General features: G+C 42.8%; 1 protein-coding gene across 3 annotated transcripts in view; it reads left to right on the forward strand.

Moving 5' to 3' along the window:
• The window catches only part of LOC139216040 (glutamate receptor ionotropic, kainate 5-like), a 71,505-nt gene that overhangs the window by 27,799 nt on the left and 23,806 nt on the right, over positions 1 to 19,900 (forward strand). For all 3 annotated transcript variants that reach the window (XM_070847091.1, XM_070847092.1, XM_070847093.1), the window contains exons 7-11: positions 2,708 to 2,869; positions 6,754 to 6,906; positions 10,355 to 10,459; positions 12,385 to 12,492; positions 12,581 to 12,784. In XM_070847091.1, the coding sequence (XP_070703192.1) occupies positions 2,708 to 2,869; positions 6,754 to 6,906; positions 10,355 to 10,459; positions 12,385 to 12,492; positions 12,581 to 12,784 (732 nt within the window). The remainder of the gene's footprint in view (positions 1 to 2,707; positions 2,870 to 6,753; positions 6,907 to 10,354; positions 10,460 to 12,384; positions 12,493 to 12,580; positions 12,785 to 19,900) is intronic.

The following is a 19,900-nucleotide window of genomic DNA, read 5'->3' on the forward strand; positions in this document are numbered from 1 at the left end:
GAGTAAAAAGTATAATAGTAGTAGTGGAGTTTTGAGGCAGAAATAAATGATCACTCAGGTGAAGTACAGGTATCTCAAAATAGAGTAAATGCACTTTCTCGTCTATAAAACAATACTGAGATGCCTGAGTCATGAATCTAACAAATGTTTTTTAGGGGGGGGGGGGGGCAGGAGGTGAGTTTCAGAGGCCAGAAGTGTCTGCGGTGTGGGTGAAGTAATCAGTGAGTCACAGGTATTGATCAATAACCTTATCAAACCCCTGCTGATATATGATGGTCATGTTCTCCTGAATGGGGCAGCAAAGCATCTAAATCTTACTTATTGCTCTTTGAAACTTATACAAATCTGCAGCAGAGCGGCTGCCACGTCGTTTCTTCAGAGAGCACTGAACCGACCTCGTCCACGGCCGAAAACCTGCTTCTCTCTAAACGAGCGTCCTGTGGAAACCGTGCTGCAGTCACAGCATCGCTGGCGTCCTTCTGGGATACTGTCGCAGTGTTTCCTCCCTCAGCAGTGCTGGCCTCGCTGCGACTCCTCCAGCCAGCAGCTCTTTGTCATGGCTGGCAGGCCTACAGTCTGACAGCGTACTTGGCTGTAGCTGAAATTGATTTGGCAACAGGCAGCCACACCAGCAACGGCAACAAGAACAACAAGAGCTTCCCTGACAGGCTGGGATGTGTTTAAAAAGGGAGACATTCATTGAAAATAAATTAACCTCACGCACGCAGGTTAGCAGTTGTGCTAAACAGCTGGAATGAAAAGGTTGCAGGGTCTGAATATTCCCCGGACGTCTCGCTGTGTTTTGGACCACAGTGGTGAGGAGAAAAATAACCTCCTCACGACCTCTACAGACACAGTTTCTGCAGACCAGATAGATTACGTGCCAGAATATTTTAAAACCCTGCTAGAGATGCAGCAAAGCGATGACGATATCAGTCCGTTCAGCTCTTCGGTCCAAAGTGAGACATGTCGACAAGTAACAGCTGGATTTCTCCTTTATGTTCTCCTGAAACAGCGAAGACATAAAAACAACACGGACAAGAACAAGGTGACCTTCTGTCCTACAACCATGGCCCAAAGATACAAGAACAAATACAGAGCAATTACAAAACGAAAGTGCAAGGAAAAGGACGAGATAAACAAATAAGCCGATGAAGATGAATAAATGAGACAGACAAATGAAGGATGTGGGTGTCTGACGTCCTGTAGCAGGAAAACTGGGACAGAAAATTATTCAGATGTTGATTTTCACGATGCTCTGATTTTTCATCTGATGCTGTCATCAGGTGAAAATGTGCCCAACAGTTTGGTTTACGACTAGAATAACCTGATAAATCTGACTCCCATCAGCCTCGGCTGTACAACATTCACATTCACAACAACCGAGGTAGTGATCTGAGCATGTTAGCACGCCGACGTTAGCATCCAGCTCACAGTGCCACTGTGCCAAAGTACGACTTCACAGAGCCGCTAGCATGACTCCTGTTTTTAAGAGTTTGTTCTTGTGCAACAGTGTAAAGAGTTGTGTGACTTATTTGTGTGATGAATTACAGCTTTTTCTTTTGGACTGTTGGACTTTTCACATTTATGAACATTTTTCTACCACAATAATCAAAAAGTTGAAGTGGAAGTAGGAAACTTTTTAGCATTAACTTGTCTTTTTGACGTAAATGTGGATTGCACAGTGGAATGGATATAGAATAATATGTGATTCTGTCTGCACCAGGTACGCTCTCCTGGCAAAATGAAGGCTTGATTTATGTCATAAAGGAATCTTTGACATTCTTTGTACTTGATCAGTATTGATACGACAGAATGTCTAAGATCTGTGTTTTGCTTTGAACAGGCTGCTCGCTGTAACTTTAGCCACGCTGCTAACCTTAGCACGCGGGGTTTGATCATTCTTGCAGTGGCATTTCTGAAATGAGCTGTGGTGAAAGTTCCTATACTCTGTTGTGATCAAGGAGTTGACAAGCAGACAGATTGTTGAATATTTAAAGATGCTGATCCGTTTGGTCTTTGCAGCAGCGGTGGAATGATATCAAATACTGAAAGCGTTAGGTGGGAAGTTGCCTATTTCCAATTTCATGTTTAGAAAAAATGAAAGCACAATGAACAAGCAGAGCTTGAGCTAAAGGGCAGAACAAGCTGACACCAGCAGGTGAAATGTTTGGTGTCTGAAGGGTGCAGCGTTTAGTTTAAGCCGGCGCTGCTTGTGTTCTGTACCTGCACGGCCGAAGCTTAATGTTTCATTGTCAGCATCTGTTTCAGCGCGAACACAAACCCTCCGAGGGCAACGCAACAGTTTGATTGTGGTTTGTTTCAGCAGCAGAGCTCAGCGTGGCTCCGACTCCCCTTCAAGGACTATTTGAAGTTCTTTGAAATTCCCCAGCGTTTGATGTGCATCTTTTTTTTTTAACCTTTTTTCACTCTGTTAGCCTGCCCTGAATTTAAAAATTGAACTTGACATCCCTGAAAAGAAAACCCCAATCAAGCCCTTCGTTTCTTTCTGTCTTCCTCTTCCTTCTGCTTTTCTTTCATCCTCCACTCATCTGGGAGTTGCTTTCCGCTGTGATCTTAAATGGTTCCCTCTGCATCTCACCACTCCCGCTTTTTCCCAGATTGTAAACATACATCACATACGACAGATAGAGGATGTAACTTCTTTTTTCCTCTCTCTCCCTCTTTTTCTCCTCTCTTTCTCCAGGACTTCCCACTGCTTCGACTACACGACGTGGTGGGCGATCAGTCCAACATCGTGGGCTTCTCCATGCTGAACAGCAGTCATCCCTTCTACCTGGAGTTCATCAGGAGCCTCAACCTGTCCTGGAGGGAAGGCTGCGATGTGAGTCCGTACCCTGGACCTGCGGTGAGAAACACTGACACACAACGACGAACCAGCGTGACCGAGGAAGTCGGCGCTCAAAATCAAAATCCTGACAAATACTCTCTAGTATGGGTCCCAAAACAGTGGATCCTACATTTCCCATCATGCAACTCAACACCATCTTTTCATTAGAGCCTCCCTGCGTGGTAAACAGCCACATCTTTCAAACTCACCTCCTCAATTTTGGAACACAGGCTCGACGTTAGAAATGTGAGGTCTGACGTGTGCAGATGTTTTGGAAAATGTATTATTTTATCTGTATTTTGGGAAACAAAAGCTCGGCCGACATCATGACCTCAACTTGCACATGGCAGTTGTTGTTTATATGTATTGAATATGTGCCGTGCACCCAAGATAGCGGGCTACCGCTTGTTTATGTGTTTGATACTGCCAGGTTTAGTTGCATGTTTACAAGGTGACCCAATAGATTTTAATCCACCCCTCTGTACATTCTCCTGGCACCCGTTGACTTTGTATTCAAGTGTAAAACTCATTAGCAACTAATGCCATTACCTTGAGAAAATGTTATTTATAGAGCATTGTGAGCAATGCTTTTATTTTGGTAATTAACTAAGATCTAATGTTTGCTTGAGGGAGGATTAGTTTTTCGGCAGAATCTCTCAGACAGCGGAGGCTTTCCCACCAAATCTAAGTGCTAAACTTTTGCTATCAATACAGTTTTCTCTCTCTCTAAAAATGTGATCATGAGTCTCAAGATAATGAGATAAGTAAGATGTGATCTCCACATAATGGATTTAATGAAATATGAGAATTGTATTTTATGTTGAGATAAAAGAATTGAGTCATGGTCTAAAGATTTCAGCGTCGTAAGAAGAAGGAAGTCACGATCAGGAGGGTAAAACACATAACACCCCCAAAAATAGTCAACAAATCTGATGCAGTCTTGCTTAAGGGCACTTCTGCAGATTCAGCTTTGATTGCATGTTGTGCAGGTGTGGCGATGCCATATTTTCTTCCCTCCTCCTCCATCGATCTTTCTCCCTGTTCTCTCTTTCTCCTCCTCCATAATGAAAGGACACATCAGGAGAAATCAATCTCTGCAGAGCTGTTTGTCTCATTTGCGGCTCTGATATCAGCAGAGGCAATAACACCTGAGCAGACGGCGCTGATAAAGATAACAGTAATGACAATAGAGTTAGTCTCAATCACTGGAGACGCCATCATCACTGCAGAGAGCATCCCCCCCCCCAGGGGGCTTATTACTCATATTTATTCACTTAATGTTCCTATTTCACAACAATGCAGCTATATTATTGTGATGATTATGGCCATTACTTGATGATCAGATGAAAAGTTTCAGTCTGAAATGACAGAAAATATTTTAACCCCTTTAGTCCTGAAGTTTCTCTTAAATTAGGCTTTTTTTAAAAAAAATATTTTAAGGCGTTTTATTTAATAACGATGAAAAGGACCAATACATTTAGCCTAAAGATTGATTGTTTTTGTTATAGCATGTTCAGAAACATGTCGATCCCTCAGTCCATGTAAACTAATTTCAATCACTCACTAATTATACATCTCTCATCTCATCTCATTTTCTTTACAGCTTAATTTATACCGAAATTATTTAGGGCAGCATCTGCAAACTCTTGTTTGTTATTATCATCCCTTCGTAAATCGTATTCACTCAACTTATTTCCTGTCCAGACTTCCCCCTCTGCAACAGCCCCCAGTTTGAGAGCCACTGTTCTCTGCTTTACAGCTGCCATCCATAAACATCTAAACACACATCGACAGCCCTGCCTCCCACCAACTGTTGGATGTGTTGTGGAGGAAACATAATTGTTTTTTTGCCCTCATTCCAAAAAAGACAATATCCCTACTAAACTCTTTACAGCTCGGAGCAGAGTGGAACAGCTGGAGCTGCTCGTGTCATTTTGCTTCTTCATGTCCAAATATGAGTTTTTCAAACTTTTCTGCCAGTTGCAGGTTTGTTTTGTCCACGTGAGCACGTCCTTCTTTCATCCCTTCAACTACCCTCTTGAAAAGCTCGCCCTTTTGATCCAATAACCTGCTCATATCCAAATCTTGCAAAACATTTAAAGAGTGGATGTGCTTCTCTGTCTGACCAGAAATGTGAGCGTTTCTTTTGGGCATGCATCTCAAACATATTTGATATGTTCACAATTCACTGACTGTAAAAAGGCAGTAGAAACCCCAACACATATTCTGAATGCGCTGAATAATTTCAGGCCTCACTTATCTTGGATGGCTCCGGATGCTCTAACATGGACATGGGGACGTCAGTGAGGCTAGAGGACAGTCCGCCTCCATGTTTGTTTTGTTCTGAAGTCACGTTCGATCCAGCGAGTTTCTGTGAAGTCACTGCAGTCGTCCCTCTAAGATCGTTTAATATGAAGTGTGTGGCCCTGCGTCCTCACCAAATCATCCGGTGTGTGCGCTCTTACAGTTAAAATATTAAAAAATCTACTTTTAAGAACAGTTACAGAAAAACCGTCTAGTATCCGCCTGGCTTTAGTTGTTCAGGAGAGGAGAGGGTCAGAGTGGAAGGACTTCATCTCACCAGTTTTAGAATAATAAAAACCCTTCAGCAGCTGTTAGATAATGATTTAGCTAAAATATTTGATAAAATTTGCTTCTTTCCTGAACTTTAACCAAGTGATCTGAGTTAGTAAAATACAAGTGCAATGACTTTATCATGCTTTCAGCTGACGCAGGCCCGTTACCCTGCACCACAAGTTATTTCACACAGGGTTAGGGTTACAGCAGGGTAACACAGACCTTACTCATTACAGAGGGTAATGAGCTCAAACACTAAACGTACCAGGTCTTATCTTGACACATAGTCAGGTAATGATCTCACAGGAACAGCCTGATGTTTCCTAAAGTAATGGTCTGTTACTTAAAGTTGGTACATGTGTGAACTAGACGAAACCAAGCCGACAGACTGGTGAGAGCTGCCAATTATATTTCACTCTTTCCGTCTCTATCTTCCCTCTTCTATCTTTCTGTCTTCAAACTGTAATTAGTTATCGTCATTCAGCCCTGAAACTATCGACTCGGAGAGAACTCCAATCACACTCAGTCATACATCCATCTTTTTTATCAGCTGTCGACACACTGTGCAGCGCTGCCTCCATACAATTTGTCTGATTCCCTCAGAGTGTCAGTTTGACTGACAACTGACCAAACAGACCAGAACGTCAGACTCTGATAGGATCACTGAGCCGTACGAGCTGCACACTGAACGCCACTGATAGCAGGAGCGCCTCAGATTTTCTTCTTTGCTATCATTCGCCGATGCCTTAACAAATGCACAAACACAGTTTTCTATTGTGTTCGTAGGATCAGTGTTTATATGAGCAATATTCAATCTGCAGCTCCACGGAGCTTTTTAGCCTCTTTTAGCTCCTGGTGTTTCGTGTTTCCTCTCTGCTTCGGTCTCAGTCTTTCCAGTGGCTGCTGCTTTCATCAAACAAACTCTGATAAACTGTTCACTACCTGCTCAGCAACAAGACAGACACAATCTGAGACTGGCTGATGAATACAATGGAGCTATTACAGCTTAAAGAGCCAGATGTTTCCCTCAGGAGCTGGTGGAGAATCAGAGCTAAAACAGAGAGAGTATTGGACTTAAATTCACCAGGTGGACAAACACAAAACACACTGTGTTACTCTGGATGTGTAAATAGGCAATTGCTGGGCTTCAACTTCTGCTAAAAGAGCTTTGTAGCATTGCAGAAACAGTAGAAGCACAGGGAAATGTTAACTATCTCCAAATAGCAAAGAAACATGCTTTCCATTAACTCTAAAAGAAAGACAAGACAAGTCAAAAGGCATGTTCCAGTTGTGTTCACTTGCTCTTTTTATTGCGTGTCTTCCAGCTGTCGTCGGCGCTGATGTTCGATGCCGTTCATGTGGTGGTGAGCGCCGTCCGGGAGCTGAACCGCAGTCAGGAGATCGGAGTGAAGCCGCTGAGCTGCACGTCCCCGCTCATCTGGCAGCACGGGACCAGCCTCATGAACTACCTGCGCATGGTAAACACACACATGCACCCACACCCACACACTCGTCCAGCGTCTTCCCCATGGCTGGATATAATAAAGAGTGTGACAAGTCGATCTTATTATTGCCGGTGTTGCAGTTTTCCCCACAGACCTTCATCAGTGAAACTGTTGATACGACTCCTGCAGCTACAAACAAGGTCATTCAGTGGTTTGTGTCTGAGTACGTCACATGCATTGGTTCATGCATGTACAATTAAAACTGGACGCTGGGCCTCAGCTCAGCCTTGCTTCCAGTTTTTCCTTGTGGCCAGTCGCAGCATTGCAATGACAAAGAGAGCATTTTCTTTCACTGTTGTAGGAAGGACGGCTGTAAAACTGTTGGCAGGACACCTCCGGCTATAAACTTTATCAATTATTATGCTCGGTATGTGTTTAAGCCGGGGGGGGTTCATCTTTGTAAAACTTTTCCAAAGCCCACAAAAGTCTTTTTTTTCCTGAAAGATATCACCACTACTATGTATATTCAATGGGTCACATAACCCTGAGCTTAACCCAGAAACTAGGAACTAGCGCCATCTTCGCTCCCGTATTCAGTTCTTATAAAGCATCCGTGCATTTGGTTGTCATTGGAGTGAATTTGTACCATCTTGGAGTCCAGCATCCACGGTCTTTTCATCTGACTCCATTGCAGCAGTCGAATGTCTTAAATGGATATCAGTTCCATGTCTGTGTTTCCAGCACAGGGATCCAGGACATCTTAGCCAAGCTTAGCACAAAGACTGGAAGCAAGCAACTGTTAGCTCCTTTAAAGAAAAAGATGAAATATACTTTCCGACGCCTCCAAAGCTGCGTTACCCTCAAACTGGGATTCAAGGCAAAGTCTTAAACTGTGGCTTTGATGTGAAATTGCAAATGTAGTTGTGCTATGAATAATCATGTGCTAGTGTGCAATTATAGTTAGAATGAACCAAATCGTGTCCATTACCTCAGCAAAATGTTTAATACCACACTGTGAAAATATTAGTGCTGCAATCAAAACCTTCCATCAGTAACAGTATGTAAGGACCCATATTACAGTAAGATTGTGCCTGCTAATGTTTTCCTGTTATATCTGATGTTTCTGGACTAATATTACTGCTGCATTCATGCGTATGTTGTATTTTACTACTGCAGATGTTCACGGCTGTGTTAATTTCAACTACTTTGCAGCAATGCATCATGGTCTATGAGATCATCATATCATATGTTTGTAGCGTTGCCGTCCTATGAGAATCACAACAATCCAACATGTATTTAAACCACCTTAAAAAGTCAACATCAGTTTAATGTATATGCTGTATTTTGTTCACTGTCTGTCTCTGGAGCCAGACTCCATTGACAAAAACACTAATTTTACCTTAGTGTCTGTGCTCTTCAACTCGGGGTCATGCTGCCTGCTATCTACTGTGAGTAGGTGAAGAAACTGACTACTAATAATACAAACTGTCCCTTTAACCAAGTGCTTTTGCACCTAAATAAACCAAAAACATCGAGGTCAAAAAACATTTGCACATATGTTTTTTGGGAGAGTTTTATCAGACAAACAATCTTGTTGTGCTAATGGAGGCGTCAGTTCAGAAAAAGCTTGTGTGACGATTCGGAAGAAAAAAAACAAACACAATATGTTTTGTAGTTTAGTCGGGAGTTAGTCATCTGCAACTCTCTGCTGGCTGCATAACAGAGCTGGTCTTATTGTTGGATTCATCAGTGCTGCTGGAAAAAGACAAAGAGAGAGAGAGAGAGAGGATTTTACTGTCTCTCTCTCTTTCTTTTCTCTGGCATCTTTCCCTCCATCGTTCCTCTTTCATTTCCATGTACATTTAATTTATTCTCATCCTCCTCTTTCCCTGTTTCTGTCTGTCTGCCACTTCTTGTTTCTTTCATCCACTGAGGATGGCTCTCCCTCCCCTTTCCCTCTCCCTCTCTCTCCCTCTCTCCCTCTCTCTCCCCCTCTCTCCCTCCATATTGTTTTTGTTGCTCTCAGTGCATCACTTCATCATCTCTACACTGTTTTTGGCAGCAACCAGAGACATCCCTCTCCCCTTTTCTCTCTCTCACCACACAGTTTTTGGGATGTAATTCATCTTTAGTCATGCATGCATACACACACACACACACACACACACACACACACACACACACACACACACACACACACACACACACACACACACACACACACACACACACACACACACACACACACATACACACATTCATACTGTACGTGCGCTCAGTTGCCCATAACTCACATAAATTCTGGCACAAAACTCACGCTTGACTGCACATGTATCACGCATGTCTCTCACTCATTTGCGCATTCCTGCAAACACACACACACACACACACACACACACACACAAACATACCAGCAGCTGATGTACTGTCTGTCTCCTCTGCTTCCTCTTCCAATATGAATACGTTTCATCTTTTCCTCCTTCAACATTTCCATTCTGAATCAATAACCGTCTTGCTTTTTGTGTCACATTAAACTGCCGCCTGTTCAAAAGCTCCAGATTCAGCTGCTACAAACATTTTCTGTCTCCTCCAGCAGACCAGGCGCTCTGATATCCCAGCTAGATTTCTGAGGCCCGGTCACACCAGCAACCTTCAGAGAAAACTTTATCCAATCCAAGAAGCTAGATGCTTGGTGATGCAGTGACTCCCTGTGGGCTACTGTGTTTGGCAAGCTAACTGCTAACACACCAGCCAGCTGAAAACTAGTGCTAGTCAGCTGCAAGAGCTCTCTGAGTTAGCTAGCACAGGAGCTCCGTTTATTCAAGAGACGAAGTTCAGAACTTGGAGGAGCTCATTGTCCCCAAAGTTAAACTCTGCATTAAAGATTAGTACGGATTTACTTTATTCTACTTCTCTGCAACATGAAAGAAATGATATAAAACGGCAAAATCTTGCAGCTAAATCACTCACAGGGGCAAAATAAATCCACGTGAATTTTTCCACATTGTTCAACTTTGGAAAATTTGGAATTGGAAATCTGTGCCACTCATCAGTAACAAATCTTCTTAAAAGTTCTTGGAGGGTGTGTAGCACCGGAGAGTCCAAAACAGAGAAAGTTATTATAGCTTATTAAGTGTATCTCAGTCTTCCTCTGTCTGATAAAGTGCTAAAGTGACAGGATCACACAAATACTGTGTGAACTTGTCCTGTTAGTGTTAAGACTCACATATTTTTATAGATAGATTCACTATCTTATCCTGGTGTGACTCTGGGACATGCTGCCATGGCACTGACCACCTCTGATGTTGAGGTTTGGGACACACAGCCAAGACAAACAACATAGCACCCCTAAATAAACTTCAGTTTAGTCTGACATTGACAGAAATAATTTCCTTGGGTTTTTTTTTATTTGGGTGACCTTGCCCGCTGGCCTCTCAGCTAACATATTTTGGTCTCTCTCTCTCTCTCTTTGTCTCATAAGGTGGAGTACGATGGTCTGACGGGTCACATTGAGTTTAACAGCAAAGGCCAGAGGACCAATTATACCCTGAAGATTCTGGAGAAACACCCCGCCGGCCATAAAGAGGTCAGAGGTCAAATCGAGCCAACTGTCCAGAGGTTAAGCTAGCAGTCAGCTGCAGCGTCTGAACATCTAGTAGGTTAATTAACTTCTAAGAGGCAGGAACAACTTCCTGTAAACTCTGATGAGTTTACCAGACAGAAAAACCCACCGCAGCATAACATGATGTTAAAGATGTTTTCTTTGGATTCCCCAGTGGGGAAAACCTGAACCTGTGCAGGAAACTCAGGTGGGAGTCTTTTCCTTAATGTTCAGATTTACAGCCATAGCATTTTTATTTTTATCCTCTGGCTGTGACTTCACAGTAAGCAGTTCTCTCAGTTGCCCGTCGATGTAATCAATACAAACAGCCTTTCCATGGGGGCTGACTGCTGCTTTATGACCTCAGATGAACATTAAAAGGCCAGAGATCAACTGAGGTCAGCTCAGGGTCAAACGGGCTCATAGGCCAGGGTTAAGTGCGCTGTGAAATGTAATGTAGTGGTGGAGATTCCCACCTGATTGACGCATATGATGACTTTAACACAGCTAACCTCATATGATGGTCCAATATAGTATCTCTTTACTGCCTCCAGCAAGGAGCTGATGCTAGTTAGCTGGAATAAGATAGAAATGAGGTTCAGGAGGAGATTTTAAAGAGGAAGCTGAGGGATTTTCACACTCATTAGTTTATATAAAATCTGTCTGTTCAATATAAAGCCACAGCCTGCAGCCAGTTAGCTTTGCTTAGCACAAAAACTTGGACCAACGCCTGTCAAACTCTTGATCGACGCATCCTGTTGTTTTAATCTGTATCCACCCAAGAAAACAGGACACATGACCCCCTCCCTCCTGTGCAGCTTGTAGTAAAAACCTGTTTGGGAATAGCATTCATAAACCAAAGAATAATGGAAAAAATAGTGGTGATCAGGGTCCTTTAGCTGAGCGATGGACAGTGATGGAGAAGAAAAAGAAATGGTCTTGTGCATTGGAGTCATTGTGGTGGAGAGAAGGTGTTTTTGGGGGATAAACAAGGAAGCAAAAAAAGTAATTAGACACAAGGGGAAAGGGTGGACATGATTTAAAGGAGGAGGAAATGCACCCAACATAGATGAGTTTTCACGTTACGATGGGAGTCGCAGGAAGGCGTGGTGCGTCCTCTTTATCAGCCTGTCCACTGGGAGACGGCACAGTACCACAGCTAATAAACACCCAAACAAACAAGAGGTCGGGTCGGGTCGGGTCAGAGGATGTGGTGGGGTTGGTGTCAGGTCAGCAGATGGGTGTTTTATGTGCTACAATATGTATTTATGACCTTATTTAACCTGCAGAATGAGCTGGGAGGAGCCAGATTCTCCCTCATTGATTTTAACATCAATTTAGCAGCGAGAACTATTCAGCCTCCTCTCCCCGTCTGTCTCTCTGCGTCTCATGAGGACACTTTTATGCTTTTTATCTATGTCTACATTGACCTTCGTCCTTGATTTCTTACTTTCTCTCCTCTGTCTTGTCTTCAACTAATTATTCCTCTCTTTCTCGTTCTCATCATTATCCATCTCCATCTTTGTTTCAGGAGAAATTTTGCATGCAGTGAGGTTTAGAACCATTTAGGATATTTTAAATCATTCAGTGCAGACACACGAGATGTGTCCAAATGCACTCCCTGAAGAACCAAAGACATTTAGGTTCAGGTTAAGGACCCGTCAGCGACTTTTCCTGCCTCAAGTCTCGCAAAGCCCAGAAGTGCCTTTGGGTGTTCAATGTCAGTTACTTTCATTTTATAAGGAGGCCCTTAAAGGTCAACAATCCTCTTGACAAGTTTGACAAAACAATCTCACTTGTACCCTTGAATGTCCAAGACCTTTATGTCTTAACCTCCTCCCCTTCCTCTGCTTTTCCTCACCTTCCATTTCTGAATCCTCTTTGTCCTCCTTTTCTTCCTGGATGGACAGATTGGTATCTGGTACTCCAACAACACGTTGGCCATGAACTCCACTTCCCTGGACCTCAATGCGTCAGAGACGCTGGCTAACAAGACGTTAATCGTCACCACAATACTGGTAAAAATGATCCGTCGTATGTGTGAATAATGTAACATGTAATATCACCGGTCGTGTTTTATCATCATGTCACTTTTCCTTCTGACAGGAAAACCCGTACGTGATGCGCAAGTCCAACTACCAGGACTTCCATGGTAACGACCAGTATGAGGGCTTCTGTGTGGACATGCTGCGGGAGCTGGCAGACATCTTGAAGTTCTCCTTCAAGATCAAGCTGGTGGACGACGGGCTGTACGGAGCCCCGGAGCCAAACGGCAGCTGGACCGGCATGGTGGGAGAGCTGATCAACAGGGTGAGTGTTGGAGGAGGGAACACACCGAGGAACAAGTTCAGGTAGTTTAGACCCATGATTGTGGGAATTTGTCAGGAGTTCCTTTGGGTTTCTACCTTTTCGGCCAAAGTAAACGATTTAAAAACACCCCTTGGATTATTGTCCAAATTTTGTGTCTTCAATTTTCAAAGCCGCCTTGGTATTTTTTATTTTTTTTTAAACTGTCCTCACTTTCCAAAAATAGCCTCAAAAGTTTCTCACTTTACAAAGATGTCCTTTTATTTCCAGGTACAAAAGCCAAAATAGTCCAAAAGTACGAGAAGCGCAAGTGTGAAATCTTAAACAACCCTTTGAGGAAGTGAGGACTGGACTAAATGTCCTCAAAACTCAAATTGGTCCTCTCAAAAAAAAAATAGCCTACAAGAGTACAAACACACACACACACACAGTTGCTGACACTTCTCCTTATCGTCTTTACTTTCTCTCGCAGCTTTGTCGCAGGCAATTCTCTGCACAGCTTTAATTAGACTCAACTTGACTTAAAATGAGCCACTTTCCCTGAGAAAACAACTAACGGGGGAAATTGGGCTTCAGCTGAGCCACTTAATACCTCCTCAGCATCTCTGTGTGTCTCTGCTGCTCAAGGCCAAGCAGCTTTCTAACGCTCCACCACTTGTATAATTGGCTGACTCTTGTGTTGCAGTTAAGGGTGCCATCACTGTCAGCGGGCTCGGGGCCCGCGTCTCGCACCGCTCACGCCCACCCACTGCCACCTGTTGCCTTAACAACTAACGCAGAACCAATGTTAGAGCAAGTGCAATCATCACAGAGTGTGTGTGTGTGTGTGTGTGTGTGTGTGTGTGTGTGTGTGTGTTTGTGTTGGCCAGAGTCGATATGCCGCCTCGGTGTGTGAAATATTTCCCGAGTGGTCACACTTGATGAATGCTGCGGACAAAGAAGAACAATCCAATTCATCAATTGCATCTGTTGAAGTTTTAATCCAAGAGTGTTTTAATATAATTCCAATAATTCTGCTTTATATAGATATAGATATAGATATAGATATAGATATATATAATTTAACCTAAATAACCTAATTAGTTTCTTTCAACAGAATGGTTGTATTGATCCGCTCATCTCACCTCAGGTTAGATCGGTAACTTTATTGTCCACAGTTTGTTGTAATTGACTCGGGGGCTTCGATAGGTGCATAATATAGTGGAAGGAAGAGACAGACTGTGAGGAAGTCTTCTCTTGACGGGGGTCTGTCCTCTCTGACTGTCCACACACCCCCGTTGAGTCACAAACTGTCTCTGCGCTGTGTGATACGAGCATTTAGTGTAAAAAAATAAATCTCAGTCAAGGGAAGTTTACAATACCGACAAATGATTTCTGTAGCCAAGCTCAATGACAATTAAGTGACAAGTTCCAGGTCCAGCAGTGTGACCTCGAGCAGGATAAAAGACTTCTACAACAAAATGCACAAGGACGCTACTATACTACTACTATTAATGTAGTTACTGGCTCTCTCAGGTAGACTTTACATTAATATCTACAGGCTTTCAGTCACACACTCACCTGGGGGGCACAAGCCTGGTCTGACTTGTTGAAATTGAAATATCTAATAATAACAGCATGAAAATATGCTCCCAACTACATCATAAAGCTAAAAGTACTGACAAAATTAAATCTGCTATCACATGTATGTGTCCAATCCCCTCTGTGCATTTGGAACAAACCCCTTTGTGGTGACTCGCAGCGTCTCCCTGAGGGAAACGCCTCCGAGTGTGGGTGCACTCAATGGTGAGAATCAATGATCCATCTCTGTTCTTTATAGCTGATCCCCATCTGCTTCCACAAGGTGAATGCTCACAGAAACAACACCAATGAAAACAGCATCAGTAAAGCAAGAAAAGGCCAAACAAGACAACAATATAAAGATGTATAATAATAATAATAATATAAAGATGAGACAATAAGTGACATTACAAACAGATAATAGTAATAATAGCTTAATGATAGAAAACTAAATGTTTGCAGGTTCCAAAACAGCAATTTTTCCAAGTTTTTTTTTTTTCCAAATGACAATTGGCGTGAAAAAAAAGAGGATAGGATTTTATTTTAATCTCCACAGTTAGCCATGACTATATCACACAAATTAGCAGAGAAAGAACTGAAAGCTAATCTGACGAGTGCTTTTGCTCCTGACCTGTTTGGTTCAGTTCAAATTAACTTGAGGGTGGTTGTTTTTACAAAAAAAGGATCTACTTGAAACTCAAGTACAAGATACTTAACCCAAATAACCCAAAAGCTTTTTTCTAATGAATTAGTCTCTTTGCCTTTGCTGTCAGGACCGGTGGAAGCGGGGATACAGGAGGGGGACGCAGGCGCCGACGTCTGAGGCTGAGCTGCTGCACGTCAGTGGTTTATTCATCAAACTAAAGCTAGGCTACATACGCTTAGAGTCAGGGTCAAAGCCAGGAAGACAAAGTCCGATAATCAGGAGGTCAGACGGGCAGAAACAGGTTCAGGAACAGAAAAACAGGGAAGCAGGATAAAAACAGATGAGGTTTGTGGGGCTGTGTTCCAATAACCTTACTACCATACTATTTATTATGCCAGAAAAAGACTTAGTGTGTCCCAATACAGAGTAGGTCAAAGGCAGCGTGCCAAAAATACCAGGATGTCCTACTGCATCTGGTCGCATTTTGCAGTATGTAAGCCAGCATGCTTTTCTGGCTCTTCTGACCCACAATCCTCAGCGCAGTGGAAGATACGTGGCGTTGACTGAGCGCACAGACGGATGTGTGAGCGTGGAGAGGAGCGGCAGTACGTAGTAAAGTAGAAAGAAATAGTATGTGATTAGGAGGGAAAAGGGCCGGATGAGTGCTGCGGGGCTGATGAAGGACGGTAGAAACAGGTCGCAGAGTGGGGAGGGCAGGAAGGGACAGGTGTGTTGGGGCAGTTAGCTGATGGGCAGCTCCAGGGTGAAGAGGACGTGAGCAGAGGCTGGGGAGAATGTTTTGTTGTTGTAGAAGTCCCACACTGTAAAGCAGTGAATATTGTGCACTGGGTTCATTCAACAGTGGACATTTTGTCTGCTTCTTGCTTCTTCAAGTAGTCAGACCTGCTTTTAAGGTCAAAGTGGGATTAGAGACTAGAAAAAGGTCCTCACAAGTGTAGAAGTACTAATAGGTGTGTGTGGTGTGTGAAGCTGCTTCACATAATGTAAAAGCTGCACCGCTGTTTGTCACATCGGTGGCTCCTGTCTAATACTGCTAATAATGCACACTCACTATGTGTTAGCTACACATAATGGTGATGATAATGGTGATGGTGGCTGATGAGTGTGTGTGTGTGTGTGTGTGTGTGTGTGTGTGTGTGTGTGTGTGTGTGTGTGTGTGTCTGAAAGAGGAAATTGGGAACACAAGCAGGCCATTAAGAGGCTAATCAACTGTCTTTTTTCTTACTAATTATACAGAGCTGTTTCAATTACACTGCAGGATTCCTCAGCATGGGCACACACACTCACACACACACACTCACACACACACACACACACACACACACACACACACACACACACACACACACACACACACACGTCAGCCAGTAGGTATTCACTGACTTTTATCTGTATCCAGAGACTCTTTATGCATTTTATGTAAATGTCTTAAAAATGACTCCTTTACCTTGATCTACCCTCCCTCTCTCTCTCTATCTCTCTCTCTCTCTCTCTCTTTCTCTCTCTCTCTCTCTCTCTTTCTCTCTCCCTCTCTCTCTCTCTCTCTCACAAACACACACACACAAACACAGACGCAAACACACACAAACACACACTCACGCTCTCTATTTCCATTTATCTGCAACTTCCTCTCGCCCCTTGCTGTTTTTTCTCGTTGCAAATTTCAGAGGTGGAAGCTCTTGAAACAACCATATGCTTTCAAATACACACACACACACACACAGGCCTTCCTCTCTATGAGGCCCAGGAGTCTGATGAAAGTGGGTGAAATTCGTTTAACAAGTGTCTACTAGTTAATCAATTAAGTGTTAATTAAGGAGCAGAAAGGTGTCTGGGGTCCAGATAAACGCTCTGCTATGGACCCGCTGTGCGTCTCTCTGTTGCCTTAAACTTAATGAGATTATCTTTCAACTTTAATTTCACTCTGCCCTGTTTACTCAGCAAGGTTAAACCCACACTCAAATGTGAAACACGCAAAAAAAAAAAAGTGCACTTTGGTGTTGTTTTCCCATTTTGAATTAAATTAGAACAAGTGACACTGAAATAAAAAGCAGCAGCACTACATGGGAAAAATGGAATATCATTATGATTTGCATGAAACTGTTCATGAAAACACACAACAAAGTGCAGTCTCAGTGTTGGATTATAATGAGAAATCCTCAGGTCTGTACAAAATCTGAACATTTACCTTTTGTTTCTATTCATTTATCACACTCGGCTAAGAAACTGCAAACATTATGATATAAGAAAAGATAAAAATAAGATAAACACTGAATTTTTAAAAAATATATTATGCCTATATGTACCTTTTTCCTCAGATATGTTCTAACAAAAACAAAATAACAAGACAAAAGAATAAGTCGGACCAAAGTGGTGGAGAAGACAACGCCGGGGTCAGGTGTCAAAATGGCATATTTTGACATTCAAAAGAATTTTTTTCCAGTTTTTTATTTACAAATTGGATTCCAGTTTATTATTAAAAAACAAAATAATGAAAACATTTGTGGATTTTGGGATGTTGTGACAAACTAATCACCTTTTTCTCTATCAGCCCGATCCCTTGTTGAAAAAAGGGTAGATTCCTGCACGCTGCTCTTGTGACATTTTATTGAATCCGTACATCAAACGATTGCTTCACTCCCCACAGAGCTGCAGACTGTGACGTCTCTATAAACTCACGTACTGATTCGATAAAATCTTGAATGTCAGAGCAGGGTGCAGTGACCTCCTTTTACAGGATTTCGAGGTCCTCGCACGTCTGTACATGAAACGCCGGATGTGTAAATCTTTTCCTAACCCGCCGTCCGTCCAAGGTCAATTCATTTGAGAGAAACCATTATAAAACACCCCTGACAGTAGAAGCAGTGTGTCCCAGCTTGAAATGGGACCAGTATGATTTACCCACTGAGCCCCACTTAGAACAAAAGCTCGTATCTGGCAGTTTTAGTGCCACATTGTCCACTGGGAGCTGCACAATAACAAGTCATGGTTAACTTGAAATGCATTCAGTAACAACTGCGCCCTCAACAATGACTTCTGCACAATAAAAATCAATATTTCATTAAAAGCCTCAGAATCTCTGCAAAGAAGGTTCAAAACATTCAAGAACAAAGGTGCTGCCTTTAATTGTGGCTCCTGTGGCTGAAAAATAGGGAGTTCAACTTTGTAATAAGAGATGCTGTTTGACTGGAGGCTCTTGAGCTGTCTGCCGGTCAGTTCTACGAGCCAACATATCAGTCAGAGCAGACAGTAATCATCATCTGCACTTATGCCGCCGCAGAGAGGCTATTAACCTTGAAAACACACGGTAAAAATGGTAACTGTTAATTTTTTATGGAGGGAAAGTCTGCAGGAGTGGCGAAGAGCGCGTCATCATTAACACAGAGATTGTGTTTATGAAGAAAACATCATGATGCACTGATGAAGTGTGCATCAGTGGCTGCTCGTACTTTTTGGCCTCTGAATCACCCGACAGCCGACCAATCAGAGATAGATGTAGGTGGGATTAAGAATGAGGATGTTATCATGTTAGACCAATAAGATGATGACAGAACGATGGGTGATGTTTGCAGCTGATGAGGTTATTGTAAGTAATTCTCAAATCAACACGTTTGTCTGATTGTCAGCGGTGTTTTTCATCCCACAATCACAACTATCTGTTCTATCATATTGAGACAACAAGCCTACCGACCCTGATAGTGAGACACATCAGTGAAAAAACAAAGGGAGGATTAGTGTGACCTCAAATCAAGGTTACAACCAGATTTAGTTAAAGCTGGGGCAGGCAGCTCCTCGGAAAAGGCCTGAAAAAGCTGAAAACTACAGTGCTCCTGCTGCAGGTCTCTCCTCTGTGTCCTCAGTGTCCTAACGTGTCCCAGCAGACGAGCATGGCCATGTGCAGCGCTTCATACGCACAGGAAAATGAAGTTAGCAGCTTGAGCTGATTGTGATTATGATCCCAATGCCGTCATACTGTACAGCAGTAACTCTCTGAAACCGTGTGATGATATATTGCGGTTTGATGCAACTTTTCCTGCAGAATTTTTCTTGCCACTGATTTAGGCTTTCACCAGCAACTGAAGGGATGTGCACATGCAACTACTTCTATACCAAGAGGAGGTGGAGACGTCTAGTTTTTTTTTTTTTAATTACAATATTCAGAAACTTTGGTATTGAATTTTAGCCCAGTGACACCAAAAAGGAGTGTCCCAGCTTCAACAAAGCCTGAACTGACGAGATGTTCAGTTTTAATGCTCAGTAGCGTCATGAGCTGGTGAATACTTTCAGTAAACCCTAATCACAGTTCTGGTTAATGGTCAATATTTCTTTATATTGTGAAACAAGCCCAAAACAAACCTGAGGCCACACTTTCATTGCCATGAGCACCAATGTTTCTTTTACCTCAACCAAGAGGATTTATGTGACTAACCTCAAACGCTCCAGTAGGCTGTAGACTCAAATCTGGCTCTGAATGTTTGGTCCATTTTTCAGAGGACGGCAGCTGCAGTCATCATGGATTCACACAGCGCCAACACCTCCACGGTGACCCACTTACAAGTCTGAAAACACTGAAACTTTTCTAACCACTCCTGCAGCCCAGTCTACCTCTGTGTCGACTGTTGTGTTGATAAAGTTTCAGGCTCGCTCATGTTTTTTTTTTTTTTTACCATAATAGGTTTGAACTACAGCGACTAGACGTCCCAGTTTGTCCACGACTGTCCCGAGTCCTGACAAATATCTGTAATACACTAAAATGTCCCACTTTTCAACCTTTGCAACCAAATTGTCCCAGTTTTCACCACAATTAAAATAATCATTACAGTATTACGCTTGTTTTCAGGGCTTAGACGGTTATCATGTTCCACTCAGTATCACCTAAAGCAGTCATTAAG

The sequence above is a fragment of the Pempheris klunzingeri genome, chromosome 16, assembly GCF_042242105.1.
Source record: "Pempheris klunzingeri isolate RE-2024b chromosome 16, fPemKlu1.hap1, whole genome shotgun sequence".
In the NCBI taxonomy this organism is placed as follows: domain Eukaryota; kingdom Metazoa; phylum Chordata; class Actinopteri; order Acropomatiformes; family Pempheridae; genus Pempheris; species Pempheris klunzingeri.